This window comes from Oncorhynchus masou, unplaced genomic scaffold (assembly GCF_036934945.1).
Source record: "Oncorhynchus masou masou isolate Uvic2021 unplaced genomic scaffold, UVic_Omas_1.1 unplaced_scaffold_1132, whole genome shotgun sequence".
Lineage (NCBI taxonomy): Eukaryota > Metazoa > Chordata > Actinopteri > Salmoniformes > Salmonidae > Oncorhynchus > Oncorhynchus masou.
In genome coordinates, this window is record NW_027001063.1 from 22119 (window position 1) to 42500 (window position 20382).

At 42.9% G+C, this 20382-nt stretch overlaps 1 protein-coding gene across 1 annotated transcript in view; it reads left to right on the top strand.

The window, feature by feature from the left end:
* Window positions 1-15671: 15671 nt before the first annotated feature.
* Window positions 15672-20382, top strand: part of LOC135529329 (beta-1-syntrophin-like) — a 67152-nt gene continuing 62441 nt past the window's right edge. Inside the window, 1 exon segment of the mRNA XM_064958114.1 lies at window positions 15672-16635. Coding sequence (XP_064814186.1) covers window positions 16110-16635 — 526 coding nt within the window. The 5' untranslated portion in view covers window positions 15672-16109.

Genomic DNA, 20382 nt, shown 5'->3' on the forward strand with positions numbered 1-20382 from the left:
GGAAGTGAGTGCTATGGGGCGGTAGTCGTTTAGCTCAGTTACCTTAGCTGTACCCACCCACATGACCACTCTGCCTGACCCTGACCCTGTACCCACCCACATGACCACTCTGCCTGACCCTGTACCCACCCACATGACCACTCTGCCTGACCCTGTACCCACCCACATGACCACTCTGCCTGACCCTGACCCTGTACTCACCCACATGACCACTCTGCCTGACCCTGACCCTGTACCCACCCACATGACCACTCTGCCTGATCCTGACCCTGTCCCTGACCCTGTCCCTGACCATGACCCTGACCCTGTCCCTGACCCTGACCATGTCCCTGTCCCTGACCCTGACCCTGTCCCTGTCCCTGTCCCTGACCCTGTCCCTGACCCTGACCATGACCATGACCCTGACCCTGTCCCTGTCCCTGTCCCTGTCCCTGACCCTGACCCTAACCCTGACCCTGTCCCTGACCATGACCCTGTCCCTGACCCTGTCCCTGTCCCTGACCCTGACCCTGTCCCTGACCCTGACCTTGTCCCTGACCCTATCTTGTCCCTGTCCCTGACCCTGCCCTTGTCCCTGACCTTGTCCCTGTCCCTGTCCCTGACCCTGACCCTGACCCTGACCATGACCTTGTCCCTGACCCTGATCTTGTCCCTGACCCTGCCCTTGTCCCTGTCCCTGTCCTGACCCTGCCTGCCGTCCTGTACCTTTTTTGGGTTACTACATGATTCCATATGTGTTCATAGTTGTGATGTCTTCACTATTATTCTACAATGTAGAAAATAGTAAAAATAAAGAAAACCCCTTGAATGAGTAGGTGTTCTAAAACCTCTGACTGGTAGTGTATATTTTGGGGATATAAACACGTACATCGCCCCGGGAATAAGCGACTTCCGCTATACCTGTAACCTGTATCATGCACTCCAACACACCCACTGTTTGTCTGTAAAAATACCATCAGGAAACAAGGCTCAACCCTCTTCAATAAACAAGGAAATACAAGGTAAGCCTTTACATTTCTACAGCTTTATCTCTACGTTTCAGCTGATAAATATGTTCACGTCATAGTTGGAACTGTTGATCGTTACGTACATGTTTAGACAGGCAGACACACAACAAATGGTTTTTATTTAACTAGGCAAGTCAGTTAAGTCAGTTAGCCTCGGAACAGTGGGTTAATTGCCTGCTCAGGGGCAGAACGACAGATTTGTACCTTGTCAGCTCGGGGATTTGAACTTGCAACCTTTCGGTTACTAGTCCAACGCTCTAACCACTAGGCTACCCTGTCGCCTCTCCACTCTAACCACTAGGCTACCCTGCCGCCTCTCCACTCTAACCACTAGTCTACGCTGCCGCCCCTCCACTCTAACCACTAGGCTACCCTGCCGCCTCTCCACTCTAACCACTAGGATACCCTGCCGCCTCTCCACTCTAACCACTAGGCTACGCTGCCGCCTCTCCACTCTAACCACTAGGATACCCTGCCGCCTCTCCACTCTAACCACTAGGCTACCCTGCCGCCTCTCCACTCTAACCACTAGGATACCCTGCCGCCTCTCCACTCTAACCACTAGGCTACGCTGCCGCCTCTCCACTCTAACCACTAGGATACCCTGCCGCCTCTCCACTCTAACCACTAGGCTACCCTGCCGCCTCTCCACTCTAACCACTAGGCTACGCTGCCGCCTCTCCACTCTAACCACTAGTCTACGCTTCCGCCCCTCCACTCTAACCACTAGGCTACCCTGCCGCCTCTCCACTCTAACCACTAGGATACCCTGCCGCCTCTCCACTCTAACCACTAGGCTACGCTGCCGCCTCTCCACTCTAACCACTAGGATACCCTGCCGCCTCTCCACTCTAACCACTAGGCTACCCTGCCGCCTCTCCACTCTAACCACTAGTCTACGCTGCCGCCCCTCCACTCTAACCACTAGGCTACCCTGCCGCCTCTCCACTCTAACCACTAGGATACCCTGCCGCCTCTCCACTCTAACCACTAGGCTACGCTGCCGCCTCTCCACTCTAACCACTAGGCTACCCTGCCGCTGATTGACGGGCGTGCGACAACAAACTCTCATACATGTCTCCTCTCGTTTGCAGGCGATCAACGATCAAGACATCGAAATACATCGCTAGTCCCACATTATATTCAATAAATACATGTGTCTCATAAACAGTTCCATAAACATTGTCTGGTTATTCATAATCAGGCCTAACTGTAGTTTAGGGGACAGAGATAAGAGGACGATCATCACAGATATCCTTCACATTATTACCAGGAATTGACTCTGATCATTAAATAGAACCGCAGAGGAAAATACTTCTATGTTTAGACCTCACTATAAATGTGTTTGTCTGTTGTCAATTAATTAGCTAATGACATGGTGATGACTTTCAATTATACAAGAATAAAGTCATGTGATTATTAATGAAATTCACTGCTGTTTGTTTATTTTGAAGGTAATTCACACAAATAACATTAGTCTTGTTTCATATCTAATTTGCACCTAAAAGTAACAATATGCATCATTAGACTAAAATGCTTATTCTTGGAATATCAGTTCTCTCGCTTGCTCTCTTCCTCTCTCTCCTCTCTTGTTAATGCTCTCTCTTCCTCTCTCTCCTCTCTTGTTAACGCTCTCTCTTCCTCTCTCTCCTCTCTTGTTAACGCTCTCTCTTCCTCTCTTCCTCTCTCCCCTCTCTTGTTAATGCTCTCTCTTCCTCTCTCTCCTCTCTTGTTAACGCTCTCTCTTCCTCTCTCTCCTCTCTTGTTATAACGCTCTCTCTTCCTCTCTCTCCTCTCTTGTTAACGCTCTCTCTTCCTCTCTCTCCTCTCTTAAAGCTCTCTCTTCCTCTCTCTCCTCTCTTGTTAAAGCTCTCTCTTCCTCTCTTCCTCTCTTGTTAACGCTCTCTCTTCCTCTCTTCCTCTCTCTCCTCTCTTGTTAATGCTCGCTCTTCCTCTCTCTCCTCTCTTGTTAAAACTCTCTCTTTCTCTCTCTCTTCCTCTCTCTCCTCTCTTGTTAATGCCCTCTTTCTCTCTCTCTTCCTCTCTCTCCTCTCTTGTTAATGCTCTCTCTTCCTCTCTCTCCTCTCTTGTTAAAGCTCTCTCTTCCTCTCTCTCCTCTCTTGTTAAAGCTCTCTCTTCCTCTTTCTCCTCTCTTGTTAATGTCCTCTTTCTCTCTCTCTTCCTCTCTCCTCTCTTCTTAATGCCCTCTTTCTCTCTCTCTTCCTCTCTCTCCTCTCTTGTTAATGCCCTCTCTCTCTCTCTTCCTCTCTTGTTAATGCCCTCTTCCTTTCTCTCCTCTCTTGTTAATGCTCTCTTCCTCTCTTGTTAATGCCCTCTTTCTCTCTCTCTTCCTCTCTTGTTAATGCCCTCTTCCTCTCTCTCTTCTCTTGTTAATGCCCTCTTCCTCTCTCTCCTCTCTTGTTAATGCTCTCTTCCTCTCTTGTTAATGCCCTCTTTCTCTCTCTCTTCCTCTCTCTCCTCTCTTGTTAATGCTCTCTTCCTCTCTTGTTAATGCCCTCTTTCTCTCTCTCTTCCTCTCTCTCCTCTCTTGTTAATGCTCTCTTCCTCTCTTGTTAATGCCCTCTTTCTCTCTCTCTTCCGGTCTCTCTCCTCTCTTGTTAACGCTCTCTTCCTCTCTTGTTAATGCCCTCTTTCTCTCTCTCTTCCTCTCTTGTTAATGCCCTCTTCCTCTCTCTCCTCTCTTGTTAATGCTCTCTTCCTCTCTTGTTAATGCCCTCTTTCTCTCTCTCTTCCTCTCTCTCCTCTCTTGTTAATGCTCTCTTCCTCTCTTGTTAATGCCCTCTTTCTCTCTCTCTTCCGCTCTCTCTCCTCTCTTGTTAACGCTCTCTCTTTCTCTCCTTCTCTAAATATGTCATTACTTCCTGCTATATATCATTCTAATCATCCAATCAGGTAGTCTCTTAACATTGAACATGATGTCATTCCAGCATGACTTCTGCCGCGTTCAACAACTGTTCAACAACTGGGAACAACTGTTCAACAACTGGGAACTCGGAACTGGGAAATCTCAATATATAACTCACTGAAGTCTGAGATTTAGTAAGGGGATCTACGGGATCGGTGTCCCTATACCGGGACGGTTGTTGCTAACGTGCGCTAATGTGACTAGAATGATGCTGTAAGTAACAGCAAACTTTCCAGGACATAGACATGTCTTATATGGGCACATTGCTTACATTCTTGTTAATCAAACTGCACTGTCCAATTTACGGTAGCTATTACAGTGAACAAATACCATGCTGTTGCACAACAACAACAAAAATGTTTATCACGGAAACTGGTTTGATACATTCACCTCTGAAGGTAAATAATGTACTTACATTCAGTAATCTTGCTCTGATTTGTCATCCTGAGGATCCCAGAGATACAATGTAGGATAGTTTTGTTTGGTAAAATCTATTTTTATATTCAAATGTAGGAACTGGTATCTACAGTTTGAACCTCTGCTGTCTTTGGACACAGCCTGGGATTGAACCCGGGTCTGTAGTGACGCCTCAAGCACTGCGATGCAGTGCCTGAGACTTCTGCGCCACTCGGGAGGTCGGACCGGCACTTCTAATGTACCTCTATGGCAGCACCCAAGGAGCTTGAATTTATTTTCTGGTGAAGTAGTGTCCCCATGAGTGACAGAACACTGAGCCAATCACAGTGCAACTAGAGAATATTACCAACCCCTAGACTCCATATATTCCACTGGCTGCTCCACCGCCACAGAAAGCACTGAGGTAGGCTGAGACACCTGCATTTTGGAGCTGCCTTACTCAAGAAAGCAAAAAAGAGACCATGTTTGTATGTGGCTTTATTAACTAAATTATTAGTATTTTTTAAATTGTTTGCAAACTGATATGTGACACGAATTATTGCCAAAATAGCATGCAAAACAGGCAAAAAATAAATGGTTTAGCTAAACGGGTCAAAACAGGTGAGGCTCTGCCCCACTAGCCCTGAATGAAGGGTCGCCACGGGTTCCGACCTTGAATATGTGGACATCTATAAGTACCTAGGTGTCTGGCTAGACTGTAAACTCTCCTTCCAGACTCATATCAAACATCTCCAATCGAAAATCAAATCAAGAGTCGGCTTTCTATTCCGCAACAAAGCCTCCTTCACTCACGCCGCCAAACTTACCCTAGTAAAACTGACTATCCTACCGATCCTCGACTTCGGCGATGTCATCTACAAAATTGCTTCCAACACTCTACTCAGCAAACTGGATGCAGTTTATCACAGTGCCATCCGTTTTGTCACTAAAGCACCTTATACCACTCACCACTGCGACTTGTATGCTCTAGTCGGCTGGCCCTCGCTACATATTCGTCGCCAGACCCACTGGCTCCAGGTCATCTACAAGTCCATGCTAGGTAAAGCTCCGCCTTATCTCAGTTCACTGGTCACGATGGCAACACCCATCCGTAGCACGCGCTCCAGCAGGTGTATCTCACTGATCATCCCTAAAGCCAACACCTCATTTGGCCGCCTTTCGTTCCAGTACTCTGCTGCCTGTGACTGGAACGAATTGCAAAAATCCCTGAAGTTGGAAACTTTTATCTCCCTCACTAACTTCAAACATCTGCTATCTGAGCAGCTAACCGATCGCTGCAGCTGTACATAGTCTATTGGTAAATAGCCCACCCATTTTCACCTACCTCATCCCCATACTGTTTTTATTTATTTATTTTTCTGCTCTTTTGCACACCAATATCTCTACCTGTACATGACCATCTGATAATTTATCACTCCAGTGTTAATCTGCAAAATTGTAATTATTTGCCTACCTCCTCATGCCTTTTGCACATGTATATAGACTCCCCTTTTTTTCTACTGTGTTATTGACTTGTTAATTGTTTACTCCATGTGTAACTCTGTGTTGTCTGTTCACACTGCTATGCTTCATCTTGGCCAGGTCGCAGTTGCAAACGAGCACTTGTTCTCAACTAGCCTACCTGGTTAAATAAAGGTGAAATAAAAAAATAAAATAAACAGAGCTTTAGGAAACAGGAAATAGCACCCTATTCCCTATAGTGCACTACTTCTGACCAGAACCCTATAGGCCCTGGTCAAAAAGAGTGCACTAAATAGGAACTGTGCTGTAGTTTCGGCTTCCCCCATAGAAAGGGCTCGGTAGACTTTACTCTGGGATAGATTTATTTAGCCTGATCTCAAAATGATGACATTTTTTTCCTGAGCAGATCAGATGTGTATATTTCTGTTCTCTATTCCCAGGGCAGAAAGAACGCTCTCTTTACCCAACACACCAGAGGAGGAGGAAAAACTGTTTTGATATTATGCAAAGAAACAAATGAAGATTGATTTTCAGAAACAGGCCTATAAATATTGAAAGACGCAGAGAAAAGATTAGCTAATAGACCATCAACTAGATTCAGCCAGTCATCAACTAGATTCAGCCAATCATCAACTAGATTCAGCCAATCATCAACTACATTCAGCCAGTCATCAACTAGATTCAGCCAATCATCAACTACATTCAAACAATCATCAACTAGATTCAGCCAATCATCAACTAGATTCAGCCAGTCATCAACTAGATTCAGCCAATCATCAACTAGATTCAGCCAATCATCAACTAGATTCAGCCAATCATCAACTACATTCAGCCAGTCATCAACTAGATTCAGCCAATCATCAACTACATTCAAACAATCATCAACTAGATTCAGCCAATCATCAACTAGATTCAGCCAGTCATCAACTAGATTCAGCCAATCATCAACTAGATTCAGCCAATCATCAACTAGATTCTGCCAAACATCAACTAGATTCAGCCAAATATCAACTAGATTCAGCCAGTCATCAACTAGATTCAGCCAGTCATCAACTAGATTCAGCCAGTCATCAACTAGATTCAGCCAATCATCAACTACATTCAACCAATCATCAACTAGATTCAACCAATCATCAACTAGATGCAGCCAATCATCAACTAGATTCAGCCAAACATCAACTAGATTCAGCCAAACATCAACTAGATTCAGCCAAACATCAACTAGATTCAGCCAATCATCAACTAGATTCAGCCAATCATCAACTAGATTCAGCCAATCATCAACTAGATTCAGCCAATCATCAACTAGATTCAGCCAAACATCAACTAGATTCAGCCAATCATCAACTAGATTCAGCCAGTCATCAACTAGATTCAGCCAATCATCAACTAGATTCAGCCAAACATCAACTAGATTCAGCCAATCATCAACTAGATTCAGCCAATCATCAACTACATTCAAACAATCATCAACTAGATTCAGCCAAACATCAACTAGATTCAGCCAATCATCAACTAGATTCAGCCAATCATCAACTAGATTCAGCCAATCATCAACTAGATTCAGCCAATCATCAACTAGATTCAGCCAAACATCAACTAGATTCAGCCAATCATCAACTAGATTCAGCCAGTCATCAACTAGATTCAGCCAATCATCAACTAGATTCAGCCAAACATCAACTAGATTCAGCCAAACATCAACTAGATTCAGCCAATCATCAACTACATTCAAACAATCATCAACTAGATTCAGCCAATAATCAACTAGATTCAGCCAATCATCAACTAGATTCAGCCAAACATCAACTAGATTCAGCCAATCATCAACTACATTCAAACAATCATCAACTAGATTCAGCCAATCATCAACTAGATTCAGCCAATCATCAACTAGATTCAGCCAAACATCAACTAGATTCAGCCAATCATCAACTAGATGCAGCCAAATATCAACTAGATTCAGCCAGTCATCAACTAGATTCAGCCAGTCATCAACTAGATTCAGCCAGTCATCAACTAGATTCAGCCAATCATCAACTACATTCAACCAATCATCAACTAGATTCAACCAATCATCAACTAGATGCAGCCAATCATCAACTAGATTCAGCCAAACATCAACTAGATTCAGCCAAACATCAACTAGATTCAGCCAAACATCAACTAGATTCAGCCAATCATCAACTAGATTCAGCCAATCATCAACTAGATTCAGCCAATCATCAACTAGATTCAGCCAAACATCAACTAGATTCAGCCAATCATCAACTAGATTCAGCCAGTCATCAACTAGATTCAGCCAATCATCAACTAGATTCAGCCAAACATCAACTAGATTCAGCCAATCATCAACTAGATTCAGCCAATCATCAACTACATTCAAACAATCATCAACTAGATTCAGCCAAACATCAACTAGATTCAGCCAATCATCAACTAGATTCAGCCAATCATCAACTAGATTCAGCCAATCATCAACTAGATTCAGCCAATCATCAACTAGATTCAGCCAAACATCAACTAGATTCAGCCAATCATCAACTAGATTCAGCCAGTCATCAACTAGATTCAGCCAATCATCAACTAGATTCAGCCAAACATCAACTAGATTCAGCCAAACATCAACTAGATTCAGCCAATCATCAACTACATTCAAACAATCATCAACTAGATTCAGCCAATAATCAACTAGATTCAGCCAATCATCAACTAGATTCAGCCAAACATCAACTAGATTCAGCCAATCATCAACTACATTCAAACAATCATCAACTAGATTCAGCCAATCATCAACTAGATTCAGCCAATCATCAACTAGATTCAGCCAAACATCAACTAGATTCAGCCAATCATCAACTAGATTCAGCCAATCATCAACTACATTCAAACAATCATCAACTAGATTCAGCCAATCATCAACTACATTCAAACAATCATTAACTAGATTCAGCCAAACATCAACTAGATTCAGCCAAACATCAACTAGATTCAGCCAATCATCAACTAGATTCAGCCAATCATCAACTACATTCAAACAATCATTAACTAGATTCAGCCAATCATCAACTAGATTCAGCCAATCATCAACTACATTCAAACAATCATTAACTAGATTCAGCCAATCATCAACTACATTCAAACAATCATTAACTAGATTCAGCCAAACATCAACTAGATTCAGCCAAACATCAACTAGATTCAGCCAATCATCAACTAGATTCAGCCAATCATCAACTACATTCAAACAATCATTAACTAGATTCAGCCAATCATCAACTAGATTCAGCCAATCATCAACTACATTCAAACAATCATTAACTAGATTCAGCCAATCATCAACTACATTCAAACAATCATCAACTAGATTCAGCCAATCATCAACTACATTCAAACAATCATTAACTAGATTCAGCCAAACATCAACTAGATTCAGCCAAACATCAACTAGATTCAGCCAATCATCAACTACATTCAAACAATCATTAACTAGATTCAGCCAACCATCAACTACATTCAGCCAATCATCAACTACATGCAAACAATCATCAACTAGATTCAGCCAAACATCAACTAGATTCAGCCAAACATCAACTAGATTCAGCCAATCATCAACTACATTCAAACAATCATCAACTAGATTCAGCCAAACATCAACTAGATTCAGCCAATCATCAACTAGATTCAGCCAATCATCAACTAGATTCAGCCAATCATCAACTACATTCAAACAATCATCAACTAGATTCAGCCAAATATCAACTAGATTCAGCCAATCATCAACTACATTCAAACAATCATCAACTAGATTCAGCCAATCATCAACTAGATTCAGCCAATCATCAACTAGATTCAGCCAATCATCAACTAGATTTAGCCAAACATCAACTAGATTCAGCCAAACATCAACTAGATTCAGCCAATCATCAACTAGATTCAGCCAATCATCAACTAGATTCAGCCAAATATCAACTAGATTCAGCCAATCATCAACTAGATTCAGCCAATCATCAACTACATTCAAACAATCATCAACTAGATTCAGCCAATCATCAACTACATTCAAACAATCATCAACTAGATTCAGCCAATCATCAACTAGATTTAGCCAGTCATCAACTAGATTCAGCCAATCATCAACTAGATTCAACCAATCATCAACTAGATTCAACCAATCATCAACTAGATTTAGCCAATCATCAACTAGATTTAGCCAGTCATCAACTAGATTCAGCCAATCATCAACTAGATTCAACCAATCATCAACTAGATTCAGCCAATCATCAACTAGATTCAACCAATCATCAACTAGAGCGGATGGCCAGGGTGCCAGAACATAATTACACATCATTTGTAGACTCCGAATTGACCACAAGAAGCCCAAACAGATACAATATTTTACTAAAACATTTCAAACCCTGCTTACACTCGTGTACAATCACATATATGTCTCTACTATGCATGGGAATACTTTAGAACAGATTTCAGAAATTAAAATCACTTGGATCTGATTTGCTGGTGTTTTTACAGTTTTATGTCCAACATTAATTTTTTTACTAATATTTTATTTTATTTTTTACAGCAGCAGTATAGACTGTATATTGTGACAGGCAGCAGGAGTATAGACTGTATATTGTGACAGGCAGCAGGACTATAGACTGTATATTGTGACAGACAGCAGGAGTATAGACTGTATATTGTGACAGGCAGCAGGACTATAGACTGTATATTGTGACAGGCAGCAGGACTATAGACTGTATATTGTGACAGACAGCAGGAGTATAGACTGTATATTGTGACAGGCAGCAGGAGTATAGACTGTATATTGTGACAGGCAGCAGGACTATATACTGTATATTGTGACAGGCAGCAGGACTATAGACTGTATATTGTGACAGGCAGCAGAACTATAGACTGTATATTGTGACAGGCAGCAGGAGTATAGACTGTATATTGTGACAGGCAGCAGGACTATAGACTGTATATTGTGACAGGCAGCAGGAGTATAGACTGTATATTGTGACAGACAGCAGGACTATAGACTGTATATTGTGACAGGCATCAGGACTATAGACTGTATATTGTGACAGGCAGCAGGACTATAGACTGTATATTGTGACAGGCAGCAGGAGTATAGAATGTATATTGTGACAGGCAGCAGGACTATAGACTGTATATTGTGACAGTCAGCAGGAGTATAGACTGTATATTGTGACAGACAGCAGGACTATAGACTGTATATTGTGACAGGCATCAGGACTATAGACTGTATATTGTGACAGGCAGCAGGACTATAGACTGTATATTGTGACAGGCAGCAGGAGTATAGACTGTATATTGTGACAGGCATCAGGACTAAAGACTGTATATTGTGACAGGCAGCAGGACTATAGACTGTATATTGTGACAGACAGCAGGACTATAGACTGTATATTGTGACAGGCATCAGGACTATAGACTGTATATTGTGACAGGCAGCAGGACTATAGACTGTATATTGTGACAGGCAGCAGGAGTATAGACTGTATATTGTGACAGGCATCAGGACTATAGACTGTATATTGTGACAGGCAGCAGGACTATAGACTGTATATTGTGACAGGTAGCAGGAGTATAGACTGTATATTGTGACAGGCAGCAGGAGTATAGACTGTATATTGTGACAGGCAGCAGGAGTATAGACTGTATATTGTGACAGGTAGCAGGACTATAGACTGTATATTGTGACAGGCAGCAGGACTATAGACTGTATATTGTGACAGGTAGCAGGAGTATAGACTGTATATTGTGACAGGCAGCAGGAGTATATACTGTATATTGTGACAGGTAGCAGGACTATAGACTGTATATTGTGACAGGCAGCAGGACTATAGACTGTATATTGTGACAGGTAGCAGGAGTATAGACTGTATATTGTGACAGGCAGCAGGAGTATATACTGTATATTGTGACAGGTAGCAGGACTATAGACTGTATATTGTGACAGGCAGCAGGACTATAGACTGTATATTGTGACAGGCAGCAGGAGTATAGACTGTATATTGTGACAGACAGCAGGAGTATAGACTGTATATTGTGACAGGTAGCAGGACTATAGACTGTATATTGTGACAGGCAGCAGGACTATAGACTGTATATTGTGACAGGCAGCAGGACTATAGACTGTATATTGTAACAGGCAGCAGGACTATAGACTGTATATTGTGACAGGTAGCAGGAGTATAGACTGTATATTGTGACAAGCAGCAGGAGTATATACTGTATATTGCGACAGACAGCAGGACTATAGACTGTATATTGTGACAGGCAGCAGGACTATAGACTGTATATTGTGACAGGTAGCAGGACTATAGACTGTATATTGTGACAGGCAGCAGGACTATAGACTGTATATTGTGACAGGCAGCAGGACTATAGACTGTATATTGTGACAGGCAGCAGGACTATCGACTGTATATTGTGACAGGCAGCAGGACTATAGACTGTATATTGTGACAGGTAGCAGGACTATAGACTGTATATTGTGACAGGCAGCAGGACTATAGACTGTATATTGTGACAGGCAGCAGGACTATAGACTGTATATTGTGACAGGCAGCAGGAGTATAGACTGTATATTGTGACAGGCAGCAGGGGTATAGACTGTATATTGTGACAGGCAGCAGGACTATAGACTGTATATTGTGACAGGCAGCAGGAGTATAGACTGTATATTGTGACAGGCAGCAGGAGTATAGACTGTATATTGTGACAGGCAGCAGGAGTATAGACTGTATATTGTGACAGGCAGCAGGACTATAGACTGTATATTGTGACAGGTAGCAGGAGTATAGACTGTATATTGTGACAGGCAGCAGGACTATAGACTGTATATTGTGACAGGTAGCAGGAGTATAGACTGTATATTGTGACAGGCAGCAGGAGTATAGACTGTATATTGTGACAGGCAGCAGGAGTATAGACTGTATATTGTGACAGGTAGCAGGACTATAGACTGTATATTGTGACAGGCAGCAGGACTATAGACTGTATATTGTGACAGGTAGCAGGAGTATAGACTGTATATTGTGACAGGCAGCAGGAGTATATACTGTATATTGTGACAGGTAGCAGGACTATAGACTGTATATTGTGACAGGCAGCAGGACTATAGACTGTATATTGTGACAGGTAGCAGGAGTATAGACTGTATATTGTGACAGGCAGCAGGAGTATATACTGTATATTGTGACAGGTAGCAGGACTATAGACTGTATATTGTGACAGGCAGCAGGACTATAGACTGTATATTGTGACAGGCAGCAGGAGTATAGACTGTATATTGTGACAGACAGCAGGAGTATAGACTGTATATTGTGACAGGTAGCAGGACTATAGACTGTATATTGTGACAGGCAGCAGGACTATAGACTGTATATTGTGACAGGCAGCAGGACTATAGACTGTATATTGTAACAGGCAGCAGGACTATAGACTGTATATTGTGACAGGTAGCAGGAGTATAGACTGTATATTGTGACAAGCAGCAGGAGTATATACTGTATATTGCGACAGACAGCAGGACTATAGACTGTATATTGTGACAGGCAGCAGGACTATAGACTGTATATTGTGACAGGTAGCAGGACTATAGACTGTATATTGTGACAGGCAGCAGGACTATAGACTGTATATTGTGACAGGCAGCAGGACTATAGACTGTATATTGTGACAGGCAGCAGGACTATCGACTGTATATTGTGACAGGCAGCAGGACTATAGACTGTATATTGTGACAGGTAGCAGGACTATAGACTGTATATTGTGACAGGCAGCAGGACTATAGACTGTATATTGTGACAGGCAGCAGGACTATAGACTGTATATTGTGACAGGCAGCAGGAGTATAGACTGTATATTGTGACAGGCAGCAGGGGTATAGACTGTATATTGTGACAGGCAGCAGGACTATAGACTGTATATTGTGACAGGCAGCAGGAGTATAGACTGTATATTGTGACAGGCAGCAGGAGTATAGACTGTATATTGTGACAGGCAGCAGGAGTATAGACTGTATATTGTGACAGGTAGCAGGAGTATAGACTGTATATTGTGACAGGCAGCAGGACTATAGACTGTATATTGTGACAGGCAGCAGGACTATAGACTGTATATTGTGACAGGTAGCAGGAGTATAGACTGTATATTGTGACAGGCAGCAGGACTATAGACTGTATATTGTGACAGGCAGCAGGACTATAGACTGTATATTGTGACAGACAGCAGGAGTATAGACTGTATATTGTGACAGGCAGCAGGAGTATAGACTGTATATTGTGACAGGCAGCAGGACTATATACTGTATATTGTGACAGGCAGCAGGACTATAGACTGTATATTGTGACAGGCAGCAGGACTATAGACTGTATATTGTGACAGACAGCAGGAGTATAGACTGTATATTGTGACAGGCAGCAGGAGTATAGACTGTATATTGTGACAGGCAGCAGGACTATAGACTGTATATTGTGACAGACAGCAGGAGTATAGACTGTATATTGTGACAGGCAGCAGGAGTATAGACTGTATATTGTGACAGGCAGCAGGAGTATAGACTGTATATTGTGACAGGCAGCAGGACTATAGACTGTATATTGTGACAGGCAGCAGGAGTATAGACTGTATATTGTGACAGACAGCAGGACTATAGACTGTATATTGTGACAGGCATCAGGACTATAGACTGTATATTGTGACAGGCAGCAGGACTATGGACTGTATATTGTGACAGGTAGCAGGACTATAGACTGTATATTGTGACAGGCAGCAGGACTATAGACTGTATATTGTGACAGGCAGCAGGACTATAGACTGTATATTGTGACAGGCAGCAGGAGTATAGACTGTATATTGTGACAGGCAGCAGGGGTATAGACTGTATATTGTGACAGGCAGCAGGACTATAGACTGTATATTGTGACAGGTAGCAGGACTATAGACTGTATATTGTGACAGGCAGCAGGAGTATAGACTGTATATTGTGACAGACAGCAGGAGTATAGACTGTATATTGTGACAGGTAGCAGGACTATAGACTGTATATTGTGACAGGCAGCAGGAGTATAGACTGTATATTGTGACAGGCAGCAGGACTATAGACTGTATATTGTGACAGGTAGCAGGACTATATACTGTATATTGTGACAGGCAGCAGGACTATAGACTGTATATTGTGACAGGTAGCAGGAGTATATACTGTATATTGTGACAGGCAGCAGGACTATAGACTGTATATTGTGACAGGCAGCAGGAGTATAGACTGTATATAGTGACAGGCAGCAGGACTATAGACTGTATATTGTGACAGGCAGCAGGACTATAGACTGTATATTGTGACAGGCAGCAGGACTATAGACTGTATATTGTGACAGGCAGCAGGACTATAGACTGTATATTGTGACAGGCAGCAGGGCTACGCCGGTTCTCTCTCCACCATCAGATGGCGCTAACATACAGTACTTCTGTAACGTTCTCTCATCGTGTTTCAGATTGGCGTTTACATATTTCTGTAAAGTTCTCATCGTTTATCGTTGGAAAAATGTAACCACCACGCCTAGAATGTGATCCATTACAAATAACTCATAGAATATGCTCATTCCTAATGTGCCTATAATAATGCATATTTGTAGATTATTAGGTTATTATAGGCTATTTTACACGTGTATTGACCATTGAAAGTGCATCTAGTCCGTGAGATGTTAGGAAATACGACTTCACATTTTTTAATGCAAGTTTTGTGTTTAACCCCCACAACAAATCCGCTGCCGAAGCCGAGCGAACCGTGCGCACCTGGCACGCTGCATGGGCCGCACAAGAGAGAGAGCGGGACAGGCAAAAATCGACAAGCGGACACCTCCAAAGTTCCAACTGTCCCAACACTGAGACATTCCTTTACACGGGTCTCCGTCTGAATAAAACCAAGCATGCCTGGTAATGTTTGTCAAAGGGTGGTATTAATGTATGTAATACGGCTGTAATAAGGTATGACGCTCTACATTTACGTTGGTGTCATTTGAACTTAAGCACAGCTCTCGGCAGTGTTCTGTGTGGATAGAAATGTGATTTGCTTAGTGGGATTGCCCTTCGAGTTTGCTCCACCCAAAGAGGATATGGGCTGTTGGAGCAGGGACGAGGTTATGTTGCCAAAAAAAAGAGCCGTTAGCTGAAGTTGCTGAACTATTGGAAAGCCATGCTGAGAAGTTCGGGGGTAAAGTCCTATTTGAGTTTTAATCACATGGCATTTTAAGAATGCTTCAAAGATGGCGGTAGCTACAGTAATTTCGAGGAACGGAGTACAAAAAAGTGGATTTTTGGAGGTTTTAGTGAGGGACCGATGGCACAATGTTTTGGCCAACTTGAACGAAGACGCTCTAACGTTGAGTTGCGAGGACCTGGGAGAGAATGTGACCCTAAACGGCATCACCAATGGATCTTACGGGTGCAACGCGACTCACCCGGATCACACAAACAGTCCGAAAACTGCGGGGAGGACAGCTTTCTCGGATTCACACGAGCAAGTCCCAGAGGCGATCGCAAACACAAAAAGACATGTGAAAGTAATGAAGCAAGAGGTCGGAGGACTCGGCATCAGCATAAAGGGAGGAAAGGAGAATAAAATGCCGATACTTATTAGTAAGATCTTCAAAGGTCTGGCTGCGGATCAAACCCAAGCCTTGTATGTCGGTGACGCGATCCTGTCGGTGAACGGTGTGAACCTGCGGGACGCTACGCATGACGAGGCGGTGCAGGGGCTCAAACGAGCCGGGAGAGAGGTGACGCTAGAAGGTAAGAACGGAACGGGACCAACTGTCGTTCGATACATTCTTTCTTGGTGAAGTGTGGGGGCCCAGGGGCATCCTCAAATCTAAATGCAGGCTGCCAGAGGAATTACGCACATTAATATTTCTGCTCTCAAACATATGAGTGATCAACCTCTGTCAGCTGGGTCCACAAACAAACATTATTATTATTTTTTTCTTCTTCGATTTTCTAAATACTTTAAATATTATTAATTTCCATGTCGGCTCAATGCCGGGGCAAAATGATGCCTATTTGAAACTCCAAAATAGTGTTACATTTTTTGGGGCAATAATGAAGATTAACTGAAAAATTCTTAGGTTGTTTCTTGCAATAGCCTTCCGTGACTTTAAAGATTATTTATCTCGAAACTGTGATTCCTAAAAGATGTGTCTGGAGATTTGTTCCACTCAAATCAGGAATGAGCAGGGTGAGCTCTACCATAATGACCTCTTATTCATGTTCTCATTACATGTAGTGCAACAAGACCACTTATGGTCTGTAAAGTTCTCAAATTAAGCAATAATGCACGAGGGGGTGTGGTATATGGCCAATATACCACGGCTAAGGGCTGTTGTTAAGCACGACAGTGGAGTGCCTGGACACAGCCCGTAGTCGTGGTATATGGCCAATATACCACGGCTAAGGGCTGTTGTTAAGCACGACAGTGGAGCGCCTGGATACAGCCCTTAGTCGTGGTATATGGCCAATATACCACGGCTAAGGGCTGTTGTTAAGCACGACAGTGGAGTGCCTGGACACAGCCCTTAGTCGTGGTATATGGCCAATATACCACGGCTAAGGGCTGTTGTTAAGCACGACAGTGGAGTGCCTGGACACAGCCCGTAGTCGTGGTATATGGCCAATATACCACGGCTAAGGGCTGTTGTTAAGCACGACAGTGGAGCGCCTGGATACAGCCCTTAGTTGTGGTATATGGCCAATATATCACGGCTAAGGGCTGTTGTTAAGCACGATAGTGGAGTGCCTGGACACAACCCTTAGTCGTGGTATATTGGTTATATACCCAAGAGGTGCCTGGACACAGCCCTTAGTCGTGGTATATTGGTTATATACCCCAGAGGTGCCTGGATACAGCCCATAGTCGTGGTATATTGGTTAAATACCCCAGAGGTGCCTGGACACAGCCCGTAGTCGTGGTATATTGGTTATATACCCAAGAGGTGCCTGGACACAGCCCTTAGTCGTGGTATATTGGTTATATACCCCAGAGGTGCCTGGACACAGCCCGTAGTCGTGGTATATTGGTTATATACCCCAGAGGTGCCTGGACACAGCCCGTAGTCGTGGTATATTGGTTATATACCCCAGAGGTGCCTGGACACAGCCCTTAGTCGTGGTATATTGGTTATATACCCCAGAGGTGCCTGGACACAGCCCGTAGTCGTGGTATATTGGTTATATACCCCAGAGGTGCCTGGACACAGCCCGTAGTCGTGGTATATTGGTTATATACCCCAGAGGTGCCTGGACACAGCCCGTAGTCGTGGTATATTGGTTATATACCCCAGAGGTGCCTGGACACAGCCCTTAGTCGTGGTATATTGGTTATATACCCCAGAGGTGCCTGGACACAGCCCGTAGTCGTGGTATATTGGTTATATACCCCAGAGGTGCCTGGACACAGCCCGTAGTCGTGGTATATTGGTTATATACCCCAGAGGTGCCTGGACACAGCCCATAGTCGTGGTATATTGGTTATATACCCAAGAGGTGCCTGGACACAGCCCTTAGTCGTGGTATATTGGTTATATACCCAAGAGGTGCCTGGACACAGCCCGTAGTCGTGGTATATTGGTTATATACCCCAGAGGTGCCTGGACACAGCCCTTAGTCGTGGTATATTGGTTATATACCCCAGAGGTGCCTGGACACAGCCCGTAGTCGTGGTATATTGGTTATATACCCCAGAGGTGCCTGGACACAGCCCGTAGTCGTGGTATATTGGTTATATACCCCAGAGGTGCCTGGACACAGCCCGTAGTCGTGGTATATTGGTTATATACCCCAGAGGTGCCTGGACACAGCCCGTAGTCGTGGTATATTGGTTATATACCCCAGAGGTGCCTGGATACAACCCGTAGTCGTGGTATATTGGACATATATTGGACATATACCACACCCCCCTGAGGTGTATTATTGCATAAATATTTTTAAACAAACAATATTGGAATTACCATGGTAACAACCAACTATCAGCTCTCTGCCTGATTTATAGATCAAATCAAATCAAATGTATTTATATAGCTCTTCGTACATCAGCTGATATCACAAAGTGCTGTACAGAAACCCAGCCTAAAACCCCAAACAGCAAGCAATGCAGGTGTAGAAGCACGTTGGCTAGGAAAAACTCCCTAGAAAGGCCAGAACCTAGGAAGAAACCTAGAGAGGAACCAGGCTATGTGGGGTGGCCAGTCCTCTTCTGGCTGTGCCGGGTGGAGATTATAACAGAATATGGCCAAGATGTTCAAATGTTCATAAATGACCAGCATGGTCAAATAATAATAATCACAGTAGTTGTCGAGGATGCAGCAAGTCAGCACCTCAGGAATAAATGTCAGTTGGCTTTTCATAGCCGATTATGAAAGAATATGAATTTGAATTAAGTAAAACATCAACTCTGTCAGAGTGCTGAAAAATCTAATAGAATGTTTGTTTTTATTGGGGATTTTTTTAAATGAATTATTTTCCATACTTTACAAACGTTTCTATTTAACTTCTACTTTTAGAGGCAAAAATATATCTGTTTTGAGTATCTGTTGTCAACTCCGTAAGTGGCTTGTCAACTCTGTCACTTGATGGCTAACCACCTTAAAATCTTTTTTTTTTGTGTAAATATTCTGAGAAAATAATATATAATCACTGTTCTGCAACATATGCTTAAACAATGTAACTATTTTCTGTGCAAGACTTAAGGGTTGATGTTTGCTTTATAAATGTTGTTTTACGTTCTAAATCTAGAAAAACTAAAATTAGCCATGGAGCATTATATATTGCTATAAAACAAAACTTTTTCACCTGCTAAAATAAATGTTTTCAACAGGCCTATCAGCAACGTCAACAGTTTACAGAATAAGGAAATAATATTATGTCCCTTGTTGATAAATATTTAGGTGACTCCCTCTCCATGTTGCGAAATCAAATACTTTGAATTTCTGAGGAAATCTTTATCATCCAACCTTGGGAATCGTACATCACAGGACTGGGAGTGTAATATCAAGTTTTGCCCAAAACAACACAGGCTGGCTGGTACGCACGCACGCACGCACACACACACACACGCACGCACACATAATAAAAAATGTCACCATTTCACATTTCTATGCATCCAAGAATCCTAGAAATAACCTCTACCTCACTCTGTAACCAGACAACATAAACAACCTCTACCTCACTATGTAACCAGACAACATAAACAACCTCTACCTCACTCTGTAACCAGACAACATAAACAACCTCTACCTCACTCTGTAACCAGTAACCAGGCAACATAAACAACCTCTACCTCACTATGTAACCAGACAACATAAACAACCTCTACCTCACTCTGTAACCAGACAACATAAACAACCTCTACCTCACTCTGTAACCAGACAACATAAACAACCTCTACCTCACTATGTAACCAGACAACATAAACAACCTCTACCTCACTCTGTAACCAGACAACATAAACAACCTCTACCTCACTATGTAACCAGACAACATAAACAA